General features: G+C 43.8%; 1 protein-coding gene across 1 annotated transcript in view; it reads left to right on the top strand.

The window, feature by feature from the left end:
* Window positions 1–20096, top strand: part of LOC100380858 (E3 ubiquitin-protein ligase MYCBP2) — a 356005-nt gene that overhangs the window by 281048 nt on the left and 54861 nt on the right. The window contains 5 exon segments of the mRNA XM_045707688.1: window positions 555–680; window positions 11012–11206; window positions 12414–12524; window positions 14728–16437; window positions 16787–16956. Coding sequence (XP_045563644.1) covers window positions 555–680; window positions 11012–11206; window positions 12414–12524; window positions 14728–16437; window positions 16787–16956 — 2312 coding nt within the window.

The raw sequence follows: 20096 nt of genomic DNA, 5'->3' as shown, positions 1-20096 counted from the left end.
CAGACATTATTTAAACAGTTTTAGAAACGTTTGTGTTTTCTATCCAAATCTACCAATTATATGCATATCCTAGCTTCTGGGCCTGAGTAGCAGGCAGTTTACTTTGGGCACGCTTTTCATCCGGATGTCAAAATACCGCCCCCTATCCCAAAGAAGTTAAGTATGTTAAAAAGCTTTTCTGTGTTTTGAATGGTGGTCTGCGTACCCCAACAACAGAATGGTATGGTAAACAGCTGATTAGCCAGCTTCGCCAATGAGACGACCTCTGCCAAAAACGTGACGTCATGTTATATGAGGAAATGCGAGCTTTTTAAAAAACTGTCTGTTTAATATAAGTTTATTTGTTAATTACATTTTTGCTTTGGCTGCAAATACGAGTATGTGAAGAGTCTACAGCATTATTTGAGTATAAGTTAACAGAATATATCAACTTTTAAAAGTGAGATTTTCACTGGACAGTAACTTAAACGAGTATAACGTGGATATGAATGGATGTTTTGGGTGCTGTTGTTGGTGGAGCTAACGTGGTCCAGCTCTGTCTCCTCTCCCAACAGAACAAACCCTTCTGGAGCACGGGGCCCAGACCCCACCACCTAGCCCCTTCTCTGTCCAGGCCTTCAACAGGGCTACTGCAGCCAATGGGGCACAGGGCTTTGACTACGGTATCTCAAACAACAAAGGTGAGGCATGCCGGGGCACGTGGTTGGGCGGTAGAGGGATGCCTACACAGTTATACATGCAGCTGTGGCTTGGTAGCTACAGCTGCTTCTGCTTTCGGAAAGCCCAGAACCTGGGTCTTGGCTATGAGGCACAAAACTTAAGAAAATGGTTCAAGTGAAATGGGCAAGTAGTGTATCTATTCCAGTAGGAAATGCTAGTTTTTGATGTCCGTTGCAAAGTGTTTTAAGACATGGTCTGTTGTGCGCCCAAATGAACAAAACCCAGATGTAGCTACCAGGCTGCCTCACACATAGGTCCCTAGCAACTGTCAATTCATTTAAAAAAAGATTACTAGCCTTACATTGCAACTCTCCTTATAACTCCTAATATGATAAGTTGTCTGACTAGTAATATTCTGACTTGATATACTCATGACGTTGCCGGTGCAAATCAGATTATTGGAGACACTCAGATTTATTGTGCTAGTTGTAGTTATGCAGTCATATCTCAAGTGAGGATGTCAAAAATATTTATTTAATTTCACATTGGAGTAGTTTCCTTTTCCTGACAAACCTCGCAGGCTCCCGAGTGGCGCAGCATCTCAGTGCTAGTGGTGTCACTACAGACCCTGGTTCGATTCCAGGCTATATCACAACCGGCCGTAATTGGGAGTCCCATAGGGCGGCGCACAATTGGCCCAGCGTCGTCTGGGTTAGGGTTTGGCCAGAGTAGGCATTGTAAATAAGAAACTGACTTGCCTAGTTAAATAAAGGTTACATTTAAAAAAAGTATTCATCAATTAATCCACTTGTCAAAATAATTTATTCAGTGCCTTATTTTAACAACTATGATACATTTTCACTTTGGGTACAACACGTATGATTGACTGACTAGGGAACTGCTGAAGAGATGCACAAGTCTCCACTGTCCACATACAGTTGCTCTTCATCAATTCTTCTCTCACTGTCATTCTGCATCCACTGTCTTTTACTTCCTGTTTACTTCCTGCTTCTTATCTCACAATGTCCTGTGGGCTTCCTGGGTTCTCTTAAGCTGTGATCAAATACCCATACTAACATACTGTATACTACATACAGTTGAAGTCAGAAGTTTACATACATTTAGGTTGGAGTCATTAACTCATTTTTCAACCACTCCACAAATGTCTTGTTAACAAACTAGTTTTGGCAAGTCGTTAGGATATCTACTTTGTGCATGACACAAGTAACTTTTCCAACAATTGTTTACAGACAGATTATTTCACTTATAATTCACTGTATCACAATTCCAGTGGGTCAGAAGTTTACATACACTAAGTTGACTGTGCCTTTAAACAGCTTGGAAAATTCCAAGAAAATTATGTCATGGCTTTAGAAGCTTCTGATCGGCTGATTGACATCATTTGCGTCAATTGGAGGTGTACCTGTGGATGTATTTCAAGGCCTACCTTCAAACTCAGTGCCTCTTTGCTTGACATCATGGGAAAATCAAAAGAAATCAGCCAAGACCTCAGAAAACAATTGTAGAACTCCACAATTCTGGTTCATCCTTGGGAGCAATTTCCAAACACCTGAAGGTACCACGTTCATCTGTACAAACAATAGTACGCAAGTATAAACACCATGGGACCACACAGCCGTCATACCGCTCAGGAAGGAGACGCGTTCTGTCTCCTAGAGATGAATGTACTCTGATGCGAAAAAGTGCAAATCAATCCCCGAACAACAGCAAAGGACCTTGTGAAGATGCTGGAGGAAACGGGTACAAAAGTAACTATATCCACAGTAAAACGAGTCTTATATCGATATAACCTGAAAGGCCGCTCAGCAAGGAAGAAGCCACTGCTCCAAAACTGCCATAAAAAAGCCAGACTACGGTTTGCAACTGCACATGGGGACTTTTTGGAGAAATGTCTTCTGGTCTGATGACACAAAAATAGAACTGTTTGGCCATAATGTCCATCTTAATGTTTGGAGGAAAAAGGGCGACGCTTGCAAGCCGAAGAACACCATCCCAACCGTGAAGCACGGGGTTGGCAGCATCGTGTTGTCTTGGTGCTTTGCTGCAGGAGGGACTGGTGCACTTCACAAAATAGATAGCATCATGAGGATTAAAAATGATGTGGATATATTGAAGCAACATCTCAAGACATCAGTCAGGAAGTTAAAGCTTGGACACATGGGTCTTCCTAATGGACAATGACCCCAAGCATACTTCCAAAGTTGTGGCAAAAGGGCTGAAGGACAACAAAGTCAATGTATTGGTGTGGCCATCACAAAGCCCTGACCTCAATCCAATAGAAAATTAGTGGGCAGAACTGAAAAAGCGTGTGCGAGCAAGGTCTACAAACCTGACAGTTACACCAGCTCTGACAGGAGGAATGAGCCCAAGTTCACCCAACTTATTATGGGAAGCTTGTGAAAGGCTACTCGAAACGTTTGACCCAAGTTAAACAATTTAAAGGCAATGCTACCAAATAGTAATTGAGTATATGTAAACTTCTGACCCACTGGGAATGTAATGAAAGAAATAAAAGCTGAATTAAATCATTTCACTCTACTATTACTCTGACATTTCAGATTCTTAAAATAAAGTGGTGATCCTAACTAACCTAAGACAGGGAATGTTTACTAGGAACAAATGTCAGGAATTGTGAAATACTGAGTTTAAATGTATTTGGCTAAGGTGTATGTAAACTCCGACTACAACTGTACTTAATAAGTATGTACTACATACTATTAGTTAATTTTATTTTACTGTAAACGAACGGTCCGTTTCAGTTGAGCGTACTGTAGCTTCGCCTCTCTACCGGAAGTTGATGCTGTTGCTATGCAACATCTTGCTAGCTTGTTAGCATAAGAAATGCTAAACATTTTATGATTTCTGTTGTGTTCATAAACTCAATCTGGAGTGCCAGTGCGCGCTCTGGACGTTCATAAATCCAGAGTGTTGTCAGATTGTCCGTTGATAAATTCGGAGCTTTCAGAGTGCACATTGGACACTGACCGAGGAGTAGGCTTGATCCGAGCGTTCAACGGCACTCGAGCACCCAAGCTAACTGGCTAACATTTGCTAGCTTCTTCCAGACACAAATAAGACAGAACACCTCACTCTGACCATTTTACTCGCCTTAGCAAAGCTGGTTAGGCTGTTTTCATGTTATCTAGAGTGTTGTAACTGTATTAAAAAAATTTTTTGCCAATGTTTACTGACACTGGCCATATTCAACGTGTGTTGAGCATTCGTATATTCATCAGTTCTGCGCGAAAGTGCTCTGAAATCGGGGTAGATAGCCAGAATGAACAATGTCCATTTGAAACGCAAAACGACTAATCCACTTAGCTAAGAATGATGTGAATAATGAAGTCCGTACATGTTGGGTAGTTAGTTAGATTGCAGATACTTAATAATACTGCCTGGCAAGTTTGATGTATTAGTAGCCAACTAAGATTAGGTAGCTAGCTAACATATCGGTACCCACTGATGTAATACTATGCGGTTCGTAAGGATAACGTAGCTAACAAATTGTCATACAACATAACGTGCAACTTAACTTATTTGAAAAGTCAATACTTTATTACATTGCTCAACATTTTCTTACATTTTTTCTTAGTTAGTTAAAGCAATGAATTTATCCTCTTTCGTCGGACTTCAGCTGCATATTTTCCGCCATTTTCTTCAAATCTGAAAATGTTGTGAAGCCATGCCCATTGCATTATGGGCCCTAAAAGCACGGAAAAGTGTCTACTGCATGCATACTTTGTATTTTGGCGAATTTAGTACGACATCCGGGAACTTTTGGCATACTTCCTATATCCATGCTATGACCAGTAAGCATACTATATACTCAATTCACGTCACAAATAGTACGGATAGTGCCGTTAGTATGAGTATTAAAACACAGCTTTGGTCTTGCTTTTAGATTCTCAAATCAGGGGTGGCATGTGGATGTTAATTAAGAGTGTTGGCTTCAGAATTTCTCTCTACTTTTGTAGTTTTGGGGATAGTGGAGACAGGATAGTAGCATTAGCAAAATCTTAAAGGTACTGTTCACTTTTTAGAAGTGTAACTTATTTTCGACATACCTGTCGTGTAATCAGACTTCTCTATGCGTGAGTAAAGTAACTATAACTGAAGGCTAATGTATTTCTAGCTTGACGTTGCTTCACATTACAAGCCTTATGAACCCCAAAATTCGCACAGGCCCTCATTAGCATATGGCCAATCAGGATGCAATATGCAAACAACACCATCTCCCCTTTTCGGAGTACAAAGTGTAGACTGCCTTTGTCTCAACAGACCTCAAGTGATTATTCTGCCTCTATGTTGATAGGTCTGTTCCTGACTAGTACTTCTTGAACATTTGAACGTAGTCATGAACATATTTTCTGTGAACTTTAACCCAAAATGCATCTCTAATTATTTGTAACACAAATCTACCCCACAGGTAAGTTAGAACTGTAACAACTTGACAACTGTTGTCTTTTATTTTATTTTTTTACTTAGAGCTCAGTCTTGTTTGCCTTGACTTATTGGTCCAGTCTTTGAGGTTTAACTATTGCTTGCCCACGCCTTGTTCTGGGTGTAGCAGGTACATCTGGCTTGTCGGAGTGGTGAAGACTCTTGAATCTTCCCCTGTGTAGCGTTGTTGTTTTCAGGTCCATCTATAGGGATGAGGTGATGTCTGTTCCTGCGGACAGATACGTGGGGAGCTTACATGTTGCATTGTGGTGCTGCATGTTCCCTCAGCACTGTTCCTGTTACTTTTGAGTCAGTCACTCACACCTGTTTTCCAGGTGGGAGTCTGCTTAGGTTGCTGACTCTGTGACGCTTGTTGAAGCTTTGCTGAACCACTCTCCTTTTCCTTTGAGCTGACCGCTGTTGTGTTTGGCGAGTGACGTCACTGTAGTATGAAGCTGTCGTCCCATCAGCAGTTGTGCCAGGCTGAAGCCATTATGGAGTGGAGTTGACCAACTTAGAGAGATGTTGGGTTTGCGCCAGACATAGCGTTTTCCTTGATGGCCAAAAAGTTACATTTTAGTCTTATCTGACCAGAGTACCTCATTTCCATATGATTGTGGAGTCTCCCACATGCCTTTTGGTGAACACCAAACATGTTTGCTTATTTTTTTCTTTAAGCAATGGGCTTTTTCTGGCCACTCTTCTGTAAAGCCCAGCTCTGTGGAGTGTACGGCTTAAAGTGGTCCTATGGACAAATACTCCAATCTCCGCTGTGGAGCTTTGCAGCTCCTTCAGGGTTATCCTTGGTCTCTTTGTTGCTTCTCTGATTAATGCCCTCCTTACCTGGTCTGTGAGTTTTGGTGGGCAGCCCTCTCTTGGCAGGTTTGTTGTGGTGTCATATTCTTTCAATTTTTTAATAATGAATTTAATTGTGCTCTGTGGGCTGTTCAAAGTTTTGTATATTTTTTTATAACCCAACTCTGATCTGTACTAATCCACAACTTTGTCCCTGACCTGTTTGGAGAGCTCCTTGGCCTTCATGGTGCAGCTTGCTTGGTAATGCCCCTTGCTTAGTGGTGTTGCAGACTCTGGGGCCTTTCAGAACGTGTGTGTGTGTGTGTGTGTACACACACATACTGAGACCATGTGACAGGTCATTTGACACTTGGATTGCACACAGGTGGACTTTATTTAACTAATTATGTGACTTCTGAAGATAATTGGTTGCACCAGATCTTATTTAGGGGCTTCGTAGTAAAGGGGTGAATACATATGCACGCACCACTTTTCCATTGAATTATTTTTAGAATTTTTGGAAACAAGTAATTTTTTTCATTTCACTTCACCAATTTGGACTATTTTGTGTGTCCATTACATGAAATCCAAATAAAAATCCTTTTAAATTACAGATTGTAATGCAACAAAATAGGAAAAATGCCAATGCGGATGAATACTTTTGCAAGGCACTGTACCTTAAGAAGTAGTCCACTAGTAGCTGGTAGTTGGCGCTTTTCAGAGTGGACAAGCCCGCTCCCAGTCTTTATCAGGGTCTCTCTGGAAGTTGTGATGGTATGAGTGGTTCTGTGTGGTTTGTGCGCTCTTTGATATCCTGCAATTAAGCACAAGTTTGTTCAGTTGCTGGCTGAGGCTAAGCAACCACACAGCCTGTTGTGCCTTTCTCTGCACTTCACCACACCTTGATGACCCTCGTGCAGCTTGGTGAGGACATCATTTCGTAAGGCTGATGGAATGACAAGTCTCGTTCCTTTCAACAGGAGACCGTTGTGCACTGTGAGAAAAGCACGTTCTGCCCAGTATAGTTTCAGTGGTCCTTAGCATCCTTCCTGACATGTTGTCATGACTTTTGAGCACACACTGTCTGCTTTGAGTTGTTCTCTCAGATTGTGCATGTAGGAAACACTCACTGGAAGCTGTTCCATGATGGCGTCCACATAGATATTTGTGCTCTCCATGAGCTCCTTTTCTGTAGCAGTTTTTTTGACTGGTGCACAAGGGTTGGTTCCCCATAAGGCTCAGGAGAGGCTTGTGATCAATTTCCAGCTGAAAGTGTTGACCAATGAGAAAGTCTGTGAATCTTCCACATGCCCATGTCAGCCCCAGAGCTTCTTTTTCTACTAAAGTGCATCTCTGCTTGGTCCTTAAGAGAGACTGGGAAGCGTAGAAAGCATGTCTCCATTCCTTGCTATTCTTCTACAGCAGCACTCCTAGTCCATAGGAAGACATATCGGCTTAGACATCTCTTTGTTTGGGTCGTACAGGGCTAACACGGGTGTGGATGTCAGCTCCTCCTTCAGCTCTTTGAAGGCTCTGGCTTAGTTGGCCCCTCGGTACCAGTTGTTTTTCTTTGAGAGTAGGTCTCGGAGGTTTGTCCTTTTCAGCTGAGGGATGAACTTTGCCAGCTGGTTCACCATACCTCGGAAACTCTGCAGCTCGCTGACGTTGGATGGGGCTGCCACCTCCTTGACAGCCTCTGTCTTTTTCGGTCGGGCTGTACTCCTTTGTCCGAGATAATGTGGCTCAGGAACTTAACTTCCTGCTTTGACAGGTCACATTTGTCCAAGTTCAGAGTTAAGCCGACTTTTTCCATCTTCTGAAATGTGGCATGAAAGTATGGCATCATGCGCCTCCGGTGTTTGGCCCCAGATTAACACATTATCCATGTGACAGACCACACTTTCCAGCCCTTCAGTGACCTCTGTCACCATTCTGTCCTGGAAGTGTTAAGTCGCTGAAGCGATGCCGAAAAGCAGGCGGTTGAAATTGTAACGTCCGGAAGATGTGATGAAGGTTGTTAGCATAACTGACTCCTCCGCTAGCGGGATCTGAAAGAAGCACATGTTCGCATCAAGCTTTCTGAAGATCTTCGCCCCGGCTAGTGAGCCAAGGATCTGTTCGGCAGTGGGTAGTATATTTTTCTCTAAACACTGACTTGTTGAGACAAGTGAAATCGATGCATGTCCGCACGTCTCTGTTCTTCTTGGGACAACCACCATGCCGGCGCACCAGTCTGTGGGCTCCTCCACTCTGTTGACAATCTTGAACCCTTGCCTGCTCTCTAGCTCTTTCTAGACTTTTGGCAGCAATGTCATAGGAATCCATCATGGAGTGAGTAGGGCTCTGTGCAGGATTTCAGCTTGATGGTATATAGTTGTTGTACTGTGCCAAAACCAGCTTTGGATAGCTTTCTTTCAGTGTCTGTAAATCAGTGCTGTCAAGTCGATCAACTAGCTCAAGCTTTGTGTGATAGCTGGTCTTCCTAGTAAAGCTGTGTGTAGATCTCTGATGACCTACACGTCACCTTTTCTCCCTTTTGTAGAACTACACTTGTGATGCTCTTCCTTATCTTAGCAGAGGTTTTGTTGATTTTTTTAGCAGAGCTGGCTTGCTGGTTCCTGCAAAAATGTGATTGAACACATTGTCTGGGATAACAGTCACGTCGGCACCAGTGTCTATTTTGAATTTCACATTTCTGTCCATCACTTGAATCATCCATGGGTCGCCTCCTGCTGTTGTTGTTCCTAGGAAAATGCTATCATCCTCCTTTTGAACCTTGTTTACAGGGTCACACACTACTTCACACACTACTTCACTAGCTGCACACTGTGCAGGGCTTTTGCCACGGTTTTGATACTTTGGCTGCTATTTGTCATTAGCATTACCATGGCTAGCTTTCTCAAGCTGGAATATCTGTTTCCACTAATACTGGCTGCCTTTTTGCATAACTCTATCCACTGAGCATGCCTCTTTTGTCGTTACTATGTCACCTTGCAGGTGACTGCTGCTTTTTCACTTCAGTTTGTGAGAGATCTTTATCTAGCTGCATCTGTTCTGACAGACGCATGTCTGCTAATCCAACAGATAGCCTGTCTCTAATTTGCTTATCATACAAAAGTCCAGAGTTCCAATGCTCTGCTAGGGCATATAAGGCTGTGACAAAATAATCCACTTTCATTTTATCCTCTCTCCGCAAGTTAAAGCGGGCTTTCTCATAGATCATTTTCTTTTTCACAATAAAGACAGCTTGAAATCCATCTCTTACTTTGTTGTTGCTTGAGTTTGTTTAGGTTTAGATGCCTCCAAAACGTCATCTGCTTCATCGCTCATACAGTACATGAGTGTTTACCTGGTTCTCCTCGGTAGATGTGTGAAGATTACTCGCCTGACAAAAGTGCTCGAACCTCCTAACCCATTTGGTCCATTCTTGCGGTTTAGAAAAATCTAACGGCTCCGGCGGCTGTATGCTAAATGTAGCACTTAGGCCTTCATTTGCGAGTATCTGTACCCCTCCCGCTGCACCTTGCACGAGTGGCTGGCCTCTTCCTTCATCCACTGCTGCTGGTGGCTGCTCATTAGCCTCCTCGATTTTATTCCCAAAACTTTTGAACCCGGTGAGCTGAACTCTGTTGGTAAATACACTCGTTCTTGTCCACTTCTCACACAGTGTCGCGTAATTGGACTTGTATATACGTGAGTAAAATAACTAATAACGGTGTATCTTTATGAAGGCTAGCTTGACGTTTATTGCTAGCTTGACGTTGCTTCACATTTACAAGCCACGTGAGAGAGATGCTTTCCTCATGAACCCCTACATTTCCACAAGCCCTCATTAGCATATGGCCAATAAGGATGCAATATGCAAAGACAGCACAATATCTAGGGTGGTATCATTTTGTACAACCCCTTAAAATTTGTTAGCTGGTCAGGATGAATCCTAAATCTTCTAGCTTGTGTTTTTGGGTAATGTAGCAATACTAGTGGAAACAGATTCTATCAGTTCGTGGTGCACTCAAAAGCATGGGAAAGCAGGGTAGTGCCCACAACGGCACTCTTTCCCCATACTGGATCAAGTTGACCCTCCAAGGCCACAGGGGCTGTCAATAAACACTAACTCTGTCCATTTTTTTGTTCTGCATGTCTCATTGGGTTTCATGGTGTGTGTATGTCATACCTAACATCACTGCTATGTTCAGTCATAATGTGTCTCAGTCTATGTGCATGGGCCAGTTAGTGTGCTTCTGCCAGGTCAGGTGGGACCTGGAATATCTTCCCAACACCAGTGTTCACAAGTTCCCCCCCAAAGTGAAGGGGTGTCCTGCCAAATTGGAATCAACCCCCACAGCTTCCTACTGGCTCATTGGACTACTTTCCTCTCCAAAATGCCTCCAACTTTTTCTCAGGTTTTTTTCTTAGCTGGTAAATTTAAGGTAAATTAATCAGTAGAATAGGTCTGAATAAAGGGGACTTTCAAAACTTGCTTACCATTTATTTGGTACCATTTAAGTTTTGCAAAAGATCTCTCTCTATGGACCTATGTATACTTGATAATACCCTGTAATTAGTCAAAACTGAGTCACTGAACTTGTACATTTCTCCTAAAATCTTTCAGGGAAATTGAGATCATTTTCTTATTCCATATGGAAATGACTGAAGTAGAGGAGTTTTCTGTTGTTGGGTAGAAAGCAGATGCACTCTACCTTAGAGATACTACAGTACATATAGTACAAACAGTGTTATTTTCCCTATTTGGGTTCCACACTTTGTCCCAAGTGACACAACCCCGGCCCAGCCAATCGCCATTACTGTCCCAAAACCCCACCCTGTGACATCACCCATTACCCCATGTCACTTTAGTTTACCTCCTTTTCCCCTCCTATCCAGAAACTCCCACCTCACCCCCCTACACACCCCCACCCCCTTCCACCTCTCCGGCATTACCTGTGTGGGAGATGATTGATAAATCAATGGTCATTTTAATGGTTACTGTTTAATGGATTCATTGATTGATTTATACCCCACCTTTTGGAATCCTAAGACCATAGTGTAAGCTAAGCTGTAGTCCCCCCTTCCCCTTCTCTTCCGTTATTTGCAGGTGACCAAAGGTTGACTGCCATACTGAATAGTGCCATTCAGTCTGGGCCCTTCCTCCCTCCAGCCGCTCCTCCCTCCTCTTCCTCCGTATTTGAGCAAGCCGCCCAACCTCCCTCCTCCTCCCTTGTCCACAGCCCATTTGTGTTTGGACAATGCCCCAGGTCCCAAGTGTCTCAGCCGCAGCCACAGCTTCCGAGTAAGTCGGTCCGTCTGTATGACAGTGTCGACGCTTGCTTGCCCAGGTGCTCCCTGGTCCCATCTTAATTCCTCCTTAGCTTATCACTCTTTTGTTTGTGATTTTTTTACTTGCGTATTTGTTTTGCTTATTTCTGTTTTTTTGGGGGGCAGGGTGGACCGAAGACACCCTAACATTGCTGTTATGTTCTGACTGCTGCTTACAATACCTTGCCTAGTAATGTAGCTGCCTGCTTTTTGTTTATATACCAGTGTTCTTTCTCCATCTTCATCCCTGATTTAAACAGAGACTCAGCGATATGACGTGATCACGAGCAGCAGTCTGCCCAGAGATATTGTCAAGAGAGTGAGGCGAAAGGCTGCATTTGACATCACCCATACAGATACTTGCATTTGCGCACGCATTTGTACATAGGTTTGCTTCTATCTCCTGCAATTTAATAGATGCCTGACGACAAATGTTGACGAGTGCAGCCTCTGCCTTCGCATGGTCTTTGTTTGTGTCAGAAGTCACCCTGCTCCTCTTGGTAAACGCGTATCACTGATTCTACTTTTAAACACCAGCTCTGCAGTTCCCATTCCTGCTTAGTGCTCCCATTGCAAATGTAGACTACCTTAGTGTAATTCATCAAATGAATTTAGGAAGCATCATTTAGTGTACTTATTACTGCATTAGTTTACTACATGCTTTCATTCTTTACATTTCTGAATCTCTATAAAGGTCCTGGGCACACACTAAATGCCTTGAGAATGTGTCAATATGACTAACCTTAACTCACAGCACCTGTGGTGCGTAAATCAGAGACAATCTCATGGTCAGGTCAGTGGATATGCTCCCAACTATTAGGTTTCAATAAAGTATAACATGTATCAATTAGTTTTCGTTCACTCCATTTTCTTAGGCCCTGACTCAAACTCATGTTTTCCAGCCCTAGTTCATGCATCTCTTACTACCCTCTGTTCTCGTATAGCTGTCTGCTCTCCATATGTCTGTTGGTCTGACTCTCCATATTTTTTACACTCTCAATGGCCATCCTCCATCACTCCACCTCTCTCACTCCTCTCTCCCTCCTTCTCTTTCTCTGTATGGTGTGTTTCCTTACCTGTTCTCTCTACTTACCTGTACACACTACGCTTCTTTTCTCTGTGAGGGTGTCCCTGCATTCATTCCCTGTGTTTTGCTTACCTACCACTGTTTTCCGCTGTAGATGGTTCTTCATCACGCAGCCTTGCTTCTTCTCACGAGCGTGTGCACAAAAGCAGTGCGTCCGCGGCTGGGCATGGTTCTGCACTCTCATCTCTTGCTCTCAGGCAAAAGGGTGGGTAACATACAAAATGCATGCCTCCTTCAGACTGAAATGTGGGAATCCGTTACGGAGTCAGTTAATGCTGAACAACAGGATAAATAGGATTATCAAGAGTAAAACACAGGTAAATAGGTAATTTGTTCTAAACTGAACTCTAGTTACAATTATCAGAAGGAATAGGGGAGATACTTATTCACATAGAGGTTAGGGGTGGGACTAATGTCCCTAGACAGGATCCATTCTAAAGACCAATTATAAACTCAGCAAAAAAAGAAATGTCCTCTCATTGTCAACTGCGTTTATTTTCAGCAAACCTAACGTGTGTAAATATTTGTATGAACATAAGATTCAACAACTGAGACATAAACTGAACAAGTCCCACAGACATGTGACTAACAGAAATTGAATAATGTGTCCCTGAACAAAGGGGGGGGGTCAAAATCAAAGTAACAGTCAGTATTTGGTGTGGCCACTAGCTGCATTAAGTACTGCAGTGCATCTCCTCCTCATGGACTGCATCAGATTTGCCAGTTCTTGCTGTGAGAAGTTAGCCCACTCTTCCACCAAGGCACCTGCAAGTTTCCGGAGATTTCTGGGGGAATGGCCCTAGCCCTCACCCTCCGATCCAACAGGTCGTGCTCAATGGGATTGAGATCTGGGCTCTTCGATGGCCATGGCAGAACACTGACATTCCGGTCTTGCAGGAAATCATGCACAGAACGAGCAGTATGGCTGGTGGCATTGTCATGCTGGAGAGTCATGTCAGGATGAGCCTGCAGGAAGGGTACCACATGAGGGAGGAGGATGTCTTCCCTGTAACGCACCGCGTTGAGATTGCCTGCAATGACAACAAGCTCAGTCCCATGATGCTGTGACACCCCCCCCCCCCCTCCTCAAGACCATGACGGACCCTCCACCTCCAAATCGATCCAGCTCCAGAGTGCAGGCCTCGGTGTAACGCTCATTCCTTTGACGATAAACGCGAATCCGACCATCACCCCTGGTGAGACAAAACCTCAACTTGTCAGTGAAGAGCACTTTTTGCCAGTACTGTCTGGTCCAGTGACGGTGGGTTTGTGCCCATAGGCAATGTTGTTGTTGCTGGTGATATCTGGTGAGGACCTACCTTACAACAGGACTACAAGCTCTCAGTCCAGCCTCTCTCAGCCTATTGCGGAGTCTGAGCACTGATGGAGGAATTGTGTGTTCCTGGTGTAACTCAGGCAGTTGTTGCCATCCTGTGCCTGTCCCGCAGGTGTGATGTTCGGATGTACCGATCCTGTGCAGGTGTTGTTACACATGGTCTGCCACTGCGAGGACGATCAGCTGTCCGTCCTGTCTCCATGTAGCGCTCTCTTAGGCATCTCACAGTACGGACATTGCAATTTATTGCCCTGGCCACATCTACAGTCCTCATGCCTCCTTGCAGCATGCCTAAGGCACGTTCACACAGATGAGCAGGGACCCTGGGCATCTTTCTTTTGGTGTTTTTCAGAGTCAGTAGAAAGGCCTCTTTAGTGTCCTAAGTTTTCATAACTGTGACCTTAATTGCCTACCATCTGTAAGCTGTTAGTGTCTTAACGACCGTTCCACAGGTGCATGTTCATTAATTGTTTATGGTTCATTGAACAAGCATGGGAAAGTGTTTAAACCCTTTACAATGAAGATCTGTGAAGTTATTTGGATTTTTACCTATTATCTTTTGAAAGACAGTTTCATTTTTTGCTGAGTTTATATTACCTATTCTAGGGCACAGTGCTGGGCTGCATGGGCTTCTTCTCATCAGTTGCACCATGATCCATTAGCTACCCCTGTCTGTGTAAGTGGCCTTCAGACATGCATAGATAGTAACTTTTCAAAACTATATTAATCTATGTCAAGGCCATTGAAGGCTCTTCTAGAATTATCTATGTCCTCTGCTCTAATGCTGTCACTTTTCTAAAATGTATTGGTCCACAACTTTCCACAGTCTAAGAAAGAGGTTTCTTATTGATAATAATTATTTCATTTTTTTATGTTTTAACATGTTTTTAAAAAATTATAAAATGTCCAGACTTCTACTGTTGTTTCTCTTCTCCCCCCCATTTTTTCTTCCCTTTCATAATCCATTTTGTTTTGACCCTTAGATGTTGAGTATTGTACTCAGATGTGCTGCCTTTTACAGTAACTCTCTTAGTTATAGTATAACTGTTTCTATGTTGTGGCTGGCTACTAGGTAACTCAGGGCCGCGCCCCATGTCCCCGGCCACCAAACAACGACTGGAAAGTCGCTCCCCAAAACAGGAGGGGCGTGGCGGTCGCTCCTCGGAACAGTCCAAAAGCAAAGATCCGCCGGCCAGCGAGGCCCTGATCCTGAGGTCGGACACTGCCAAGCTGCGGTCGGACTCGCATAGCCGCTCCCACTCGCCCAACCACAACACCCTGCAGGCACTGAAGGCTGACGGGCGTGATCGTAATTCCTCCGGGCTGCGCGCCGAGTCACCTAACCCTGGCTCCCGCTCCACCTCGCCCAAACAGAAGGGCCTTTCCTCCACCTCGGGGAGGTCTAGCCCCTCCAGCACTTCCTCGCCCCGCTCCTCCTCCACCCAGCACGACAAGAACTTTGCTCAGGACAAGAACCAACCAATTGACAAGAACATGCCACAAGACAAGAACCAAACCCATGACCAGAACCTCCCTCCCAATGTCAGCCCCTCCTCCAAGGCTCAGCTGGACCCGCCCAGAGAAAGGTCCAAGTCGGACTCGTACACCCTGGACCCGGACACCCTGAGGAAGAAGAAGGTCCCGCTCACCTCGGAGCCCCTAAGGGGAAGGTCCACCTCGCCCAAACCCAAACTACCACCCAAGGACGGGAGCAGCAAAGGAGGTGATAGGAACGCGGAGAACCGCACCCCGTCGCCCCATGTGACCCAGGAGAACCTCCACAGCGAGGTGGTGGAGGTGTGTACGTCTAGTGCTCTTCTTTCCAATGATGATGAGGGAAACAACGAAAACGTGGAGGTGAGCAATGCAGAGGAGGGCTCCTCAAAGGTGCACTTCAGCATCGGCAAGGCACCCGTCAAGGAGGAGCTGGAGAGCAGCCGCTTGTCGCCCAAAGTCAGCCGCAAGACCTCCAGCCGACACGTGCGCCCCAAGAAGGACAAGTCGGGCCCGCTCTTCAAGGGCGAGAGCTCGTCGAGGGTCGCCGAGCCCGCCAAGCAGGCCATGTCACCCTCAGTTGCAGAGTGTGCCCGGGCGGTCTTCGCCGCGTTCCTCTGGCACGAGGGTATCGTCCACGACGCCATGGCCTGCTCCTCGTTCCTCAAGTTCAACCCAGAGAGGACCAAGGAGCACGCGCCCATCCGCAGCTCGCTGGGTGGCCAGGGCGGCCAAGAGGAGAAGGAAAGCAGGCTGAAGAACCGCCACTCACTGGAGATATCCTCGGCCCTCAATATGTTCAACATCTCCCCGCATGGGCCAGACATCTCCAAGATGGGCAGCATCAACAAGAACAAGGTCCTGTCAATGCTCAAAGAGCCTCCGCTGCCCGAAAAGTGTGAGGATGGCAAGGGGGAGCACATCTCCTTCGAGGTGGCCTCTCACCCTGCAATGAGGGCTAAGTCCATATTGCCGCTCACCCTCCAGCACCTCGTTGCATTCTGGGAGGACATCTCAATGGCAACCATCAAGGCAGCCACCCAAAACATGATTTTCCCCAGCCCGGGTTCCAGCGCCATCCTAAAGAAAAAGGAGAACGAGAAGGACACTAAGAAGTCCAAGAAGGAGAAAAAGAAGAGAGATAAGGCGGAGGTGCGCCCCAGGGGGAACCTGTTTGGGGAGATGGCCCAGCTGGCCATGGGGGGACCGGAGAAGGACACCATCTGTGAGCTGTGTGGGGAGTCGCACCCCTACCCTGTCACCTACCACATGAGGCAGGCCCATCCAGGTAAGACCAACAATGTTGGGTTTGTTTTTATTCCATACTGTTATAAATACACATGCCATATCACTGTGAGAGATTAGCCAACCTCTCGCATAAAAGTCTGACTTTTAAGCCCTATGAAAGGCTATATTTTGTTTATTACATTTGTGGATGAAAAATAACGCTTTAAAGCAGAACATTTCTTCATACTGAGGCGGATGGTGGCTGACCCCATTGAACCATTTGCACTGTATCTCTGCTAATATGGCAACACTGCTCAATATGATCTTAGCATGAATGTATATTATATAAATATATTTTAATATGTTCTATTTAAGTTGGTGGATTTTAGCTTTAGTTTTGTTTTGGGCAGGTTGTGGTCGCTATGCGGGAGGCCAGGGCTATAACAGCATTGGCCACTTCTGTGGGGGCTGGGCGGGAAACTGTGGAGACGGCGGGATCGGAGGAAGCACCTGGTACCTGGTGTGTGACCGTTGCAGGGAGAAGTACCTAAGAGAGAAGCAGACTGCAGCCAGGGAAAAGGTACTGTACTTCTCGACGCTTCAATCAATTGTTGTTTTGTACTGTATCTTTACACATTAAATTCTTCAAGTTCAAATGGATACTTGGATAGTTAACAGTCAGGATTTAACATATTATGCTCAATATACTAATTTCTCACAGTAATAGTCACAGTTCAGAGGATAACCTTTCGCTACCATGTACTTTCATAAACAGCCTTGGTAACATGCTTGTGACAGTTTTACAATGCATTATAACTGCATCATAATGCATTATTCCTACAAGTAGAGGTGTGCCCGGGACTGATTTATTCATCCCACCTGCACCCGCAGTATTTCATACGCTTGCGTCCCACCCTAGTCAACAGCCAGTGGAATCGCGTGGCGCGAAATACAAATACCTCAAATGCTATAACTTCAATTTCTCAAACATATGACTATTTTACACCATTTTAAAGACAAGACTCTCGTTAATCTAACCACTTTGTCCGATTTCAAAAAGGCATTAGATTATGTCAGGAGAGTACCCTGCCAAAAATAATCACACAGCCATTTTCAAAGCAAGCATATATGTCACAAAAACCAAAACCACAGCTAAATGCAGCACTAACCTTTGATGATCTTCATCAGATGACACTCCTAGGACATTATGTTATAGAATACATGCATGTTTTGTTCAATCAAGTTCATATTTATATCAAAAAACAGCTTTTTACATTCGCATGTGACGTTCAGAACTAGCATACCCACCGCAAACTTCCGGTGAATTTACTAAATTACTCACAATGAACGTTCACAAAATACATAACAATTATTTTAAGAATTATAGATACAGAACTCCTTTATGCAATCGCAGTGTCAGATTTTAAAATAGCTTTTCGGGCGAAAGCACATTTTGCAATATTCTGAGTACATAGCTCGGCCATCACAGGACAACCTAAACTCAGAATTACTATTAGAAAAATTGGATTACCTTTGTTGTTCTTCGTCAGAATGCACTCCCAGGACTTCTACTTCAACAACAAATGTTGTTTTGGTTCCAAATAATCCATAGTTATATTCAATAGCTCTGTTTTGTTCGTGCGTTCAGGTCACTATCCGAAGGGTGATGCGCGAGCGCATTTCGTGACAACAAATTTCAAAATATTCCATTACCGTACTTCGAAGCATGTCAAACGCTGTTTAAAATCAATTTTTATGCTATTTTTCTCGTAAAATAGCGATAATATTCCAACCGGGCGAAGTTGTATTCATTCAAAGGCTGAAAGAAAAAAATGGAGAATTCTCATCAACGCGCATCTCCAGTGTCACTGTCCCCAGCCTGACCACTGGGGACAGTAACTGACTCCTGCTGTTCTTCGCCCAGAGACAGGAGACACGTCATTCCACTTTCTGGCGCCTTCTGAGAGCCAATGGAAGCCTTAGAAAATGTCACGTTACAGCAGAGATGCTGTGTTTTCGATAGAGATGCAACAGAAGGACAACAAATTGTCAGACAGGGCACTTCCTGTATGGAATCTTCTCAGGTTTTGGCCTGCCATATGAGTTCTGTTATACTCACAGACACCATTCAAACAGTTTTAGAAACTTCAGTGTTTTCTATCCAAATCTACTAATTATATGCATATTCTTGTTTCTGGGTAAGAGTAGTAACCAGTTTAAATCGGGTACGTGCTCGTGCACGAGACGACACCATGATTTTAAACAGCGGTTGACATGCTTCGAAGTACGGTAATGGAATATTTAGAATTTTTTTGTCACGAAATGCGCCATGCGCGTGACCCTTATTTACCATTCGGATAGTGACTAGAATGCACGAACAAAACGCCGCTGTTGGAACATAACTATGGATTATTTTGGACCAAACCAACATTTGTTATTGAAGTAGAAGTCCTGGGAGTGCATTCTGACGAAGACAGCAAAGGTAATAACATTTTTCTTATAGTAAATCTGATTTTGGTGAAGGCTAAACTTGGTGGGTGTCTAAATAGCTAGCCCTGTGATGCCGGGCTATCTACTGAGAATATTGTAAAATGTGCTTTCACCGAAAAGCTATTTTAAAATCGGACATAACGAGTGCATAGAGGAGTTCTGTATCTATAATTCTTAAAATAATTTATGTTTTTTGTGAACGTTTATCGTGAGTAATTTAGTAAATTCACCGGAGGTTTGCGGGGGGTATGCTAGTTCTGAACGTCACATGCTAATGTAAAAAAGCTGGTTTTTGATATAAATATGAACTTGATTGAACAAAACATGCATGCATTGTATAACATAATGTCCTAGGATTGTCATCTGATGAAGATCATCAAAGGTTAGTGCTGCATTTAGCTGTGGTTTTGTTTTTTGTGACATTATATGCTAGCTTGAAAAATGGGTGTCTGATTATTTCTGGCTGGGTACTCTGCTGACATAATCTAATGTTTTGCTTTCGCTGTAAAGCCTTTTTAAAATCGGACAGTGTGGTTAGATTAACGAGAGTCTTGTCTTTAAAATGCTGTAAAATAGTCATATGTTTGAAAAATGGAAGTTTTCGGATTTTAGAGGAATTTGAATTTCACGCCACGCCCATCATTGGACATTGGAGCAGGTGTTCCGCTAGCGGAACGTCTAGATGTAAGAGGTTAATACACGATACATAAAAAAAGCAGCGTTATACAGGATTACCAACACATACTGACAAGCTCAAATAGACAGACGCATGCTCATCACTCAGCATGTCCAGCCCACTCATTATCTCAACCAATCATGGCTAGCGGGAAGGTTGCTGACTTTTTTGTCAAAAAAGAAAAAACTAGGCTTGTAATTTAACAATTTTATTTGTATTTACAGATGGCATGCACGTTTGTTATTAAGGCACATGAAAGTTCACATGTTCGAGAAGGCATTTCTGGCAACAACAAAAAACGCATTTTGATAAAAACATTTATTTAAAAAAGTTTACGTTCAAATGGTTCTCCTGTGAAGTAGTGACCCGCGACATACGCCTAGTTTCCTGAAACGGGTCACAAATATGATTGATCAATATTTATTTCTTGGCGATGTAGTAAACTATAGCTTAATCATATTTAGGAGGTATATAATGTGAATAATGCAACAAAGATGTGCTTTTTAATACAATAGGTAAGCTAACCCATAAAGTGCAGAAGATGACCATTTCCA

Source organism: Salmo salar, chromosome ssa25, assembly GCF_905237065.1.
Source record: "Salmo salar chromosome ssa25, Ssal_v3.1, whole genome shotgun sequence".
Classification (NCBI taxonomy): Eukaryota; Metazoa; Chordata; class Actinopteri; order Salmoniformes; family Salmonidae; genus Salmo; species Salmo salar.
The sequence above is the reverse complement of the archived record's forward strand: the minus strand, read 5'-3'. Positions and strand labels throughout refer to the sequence as shown.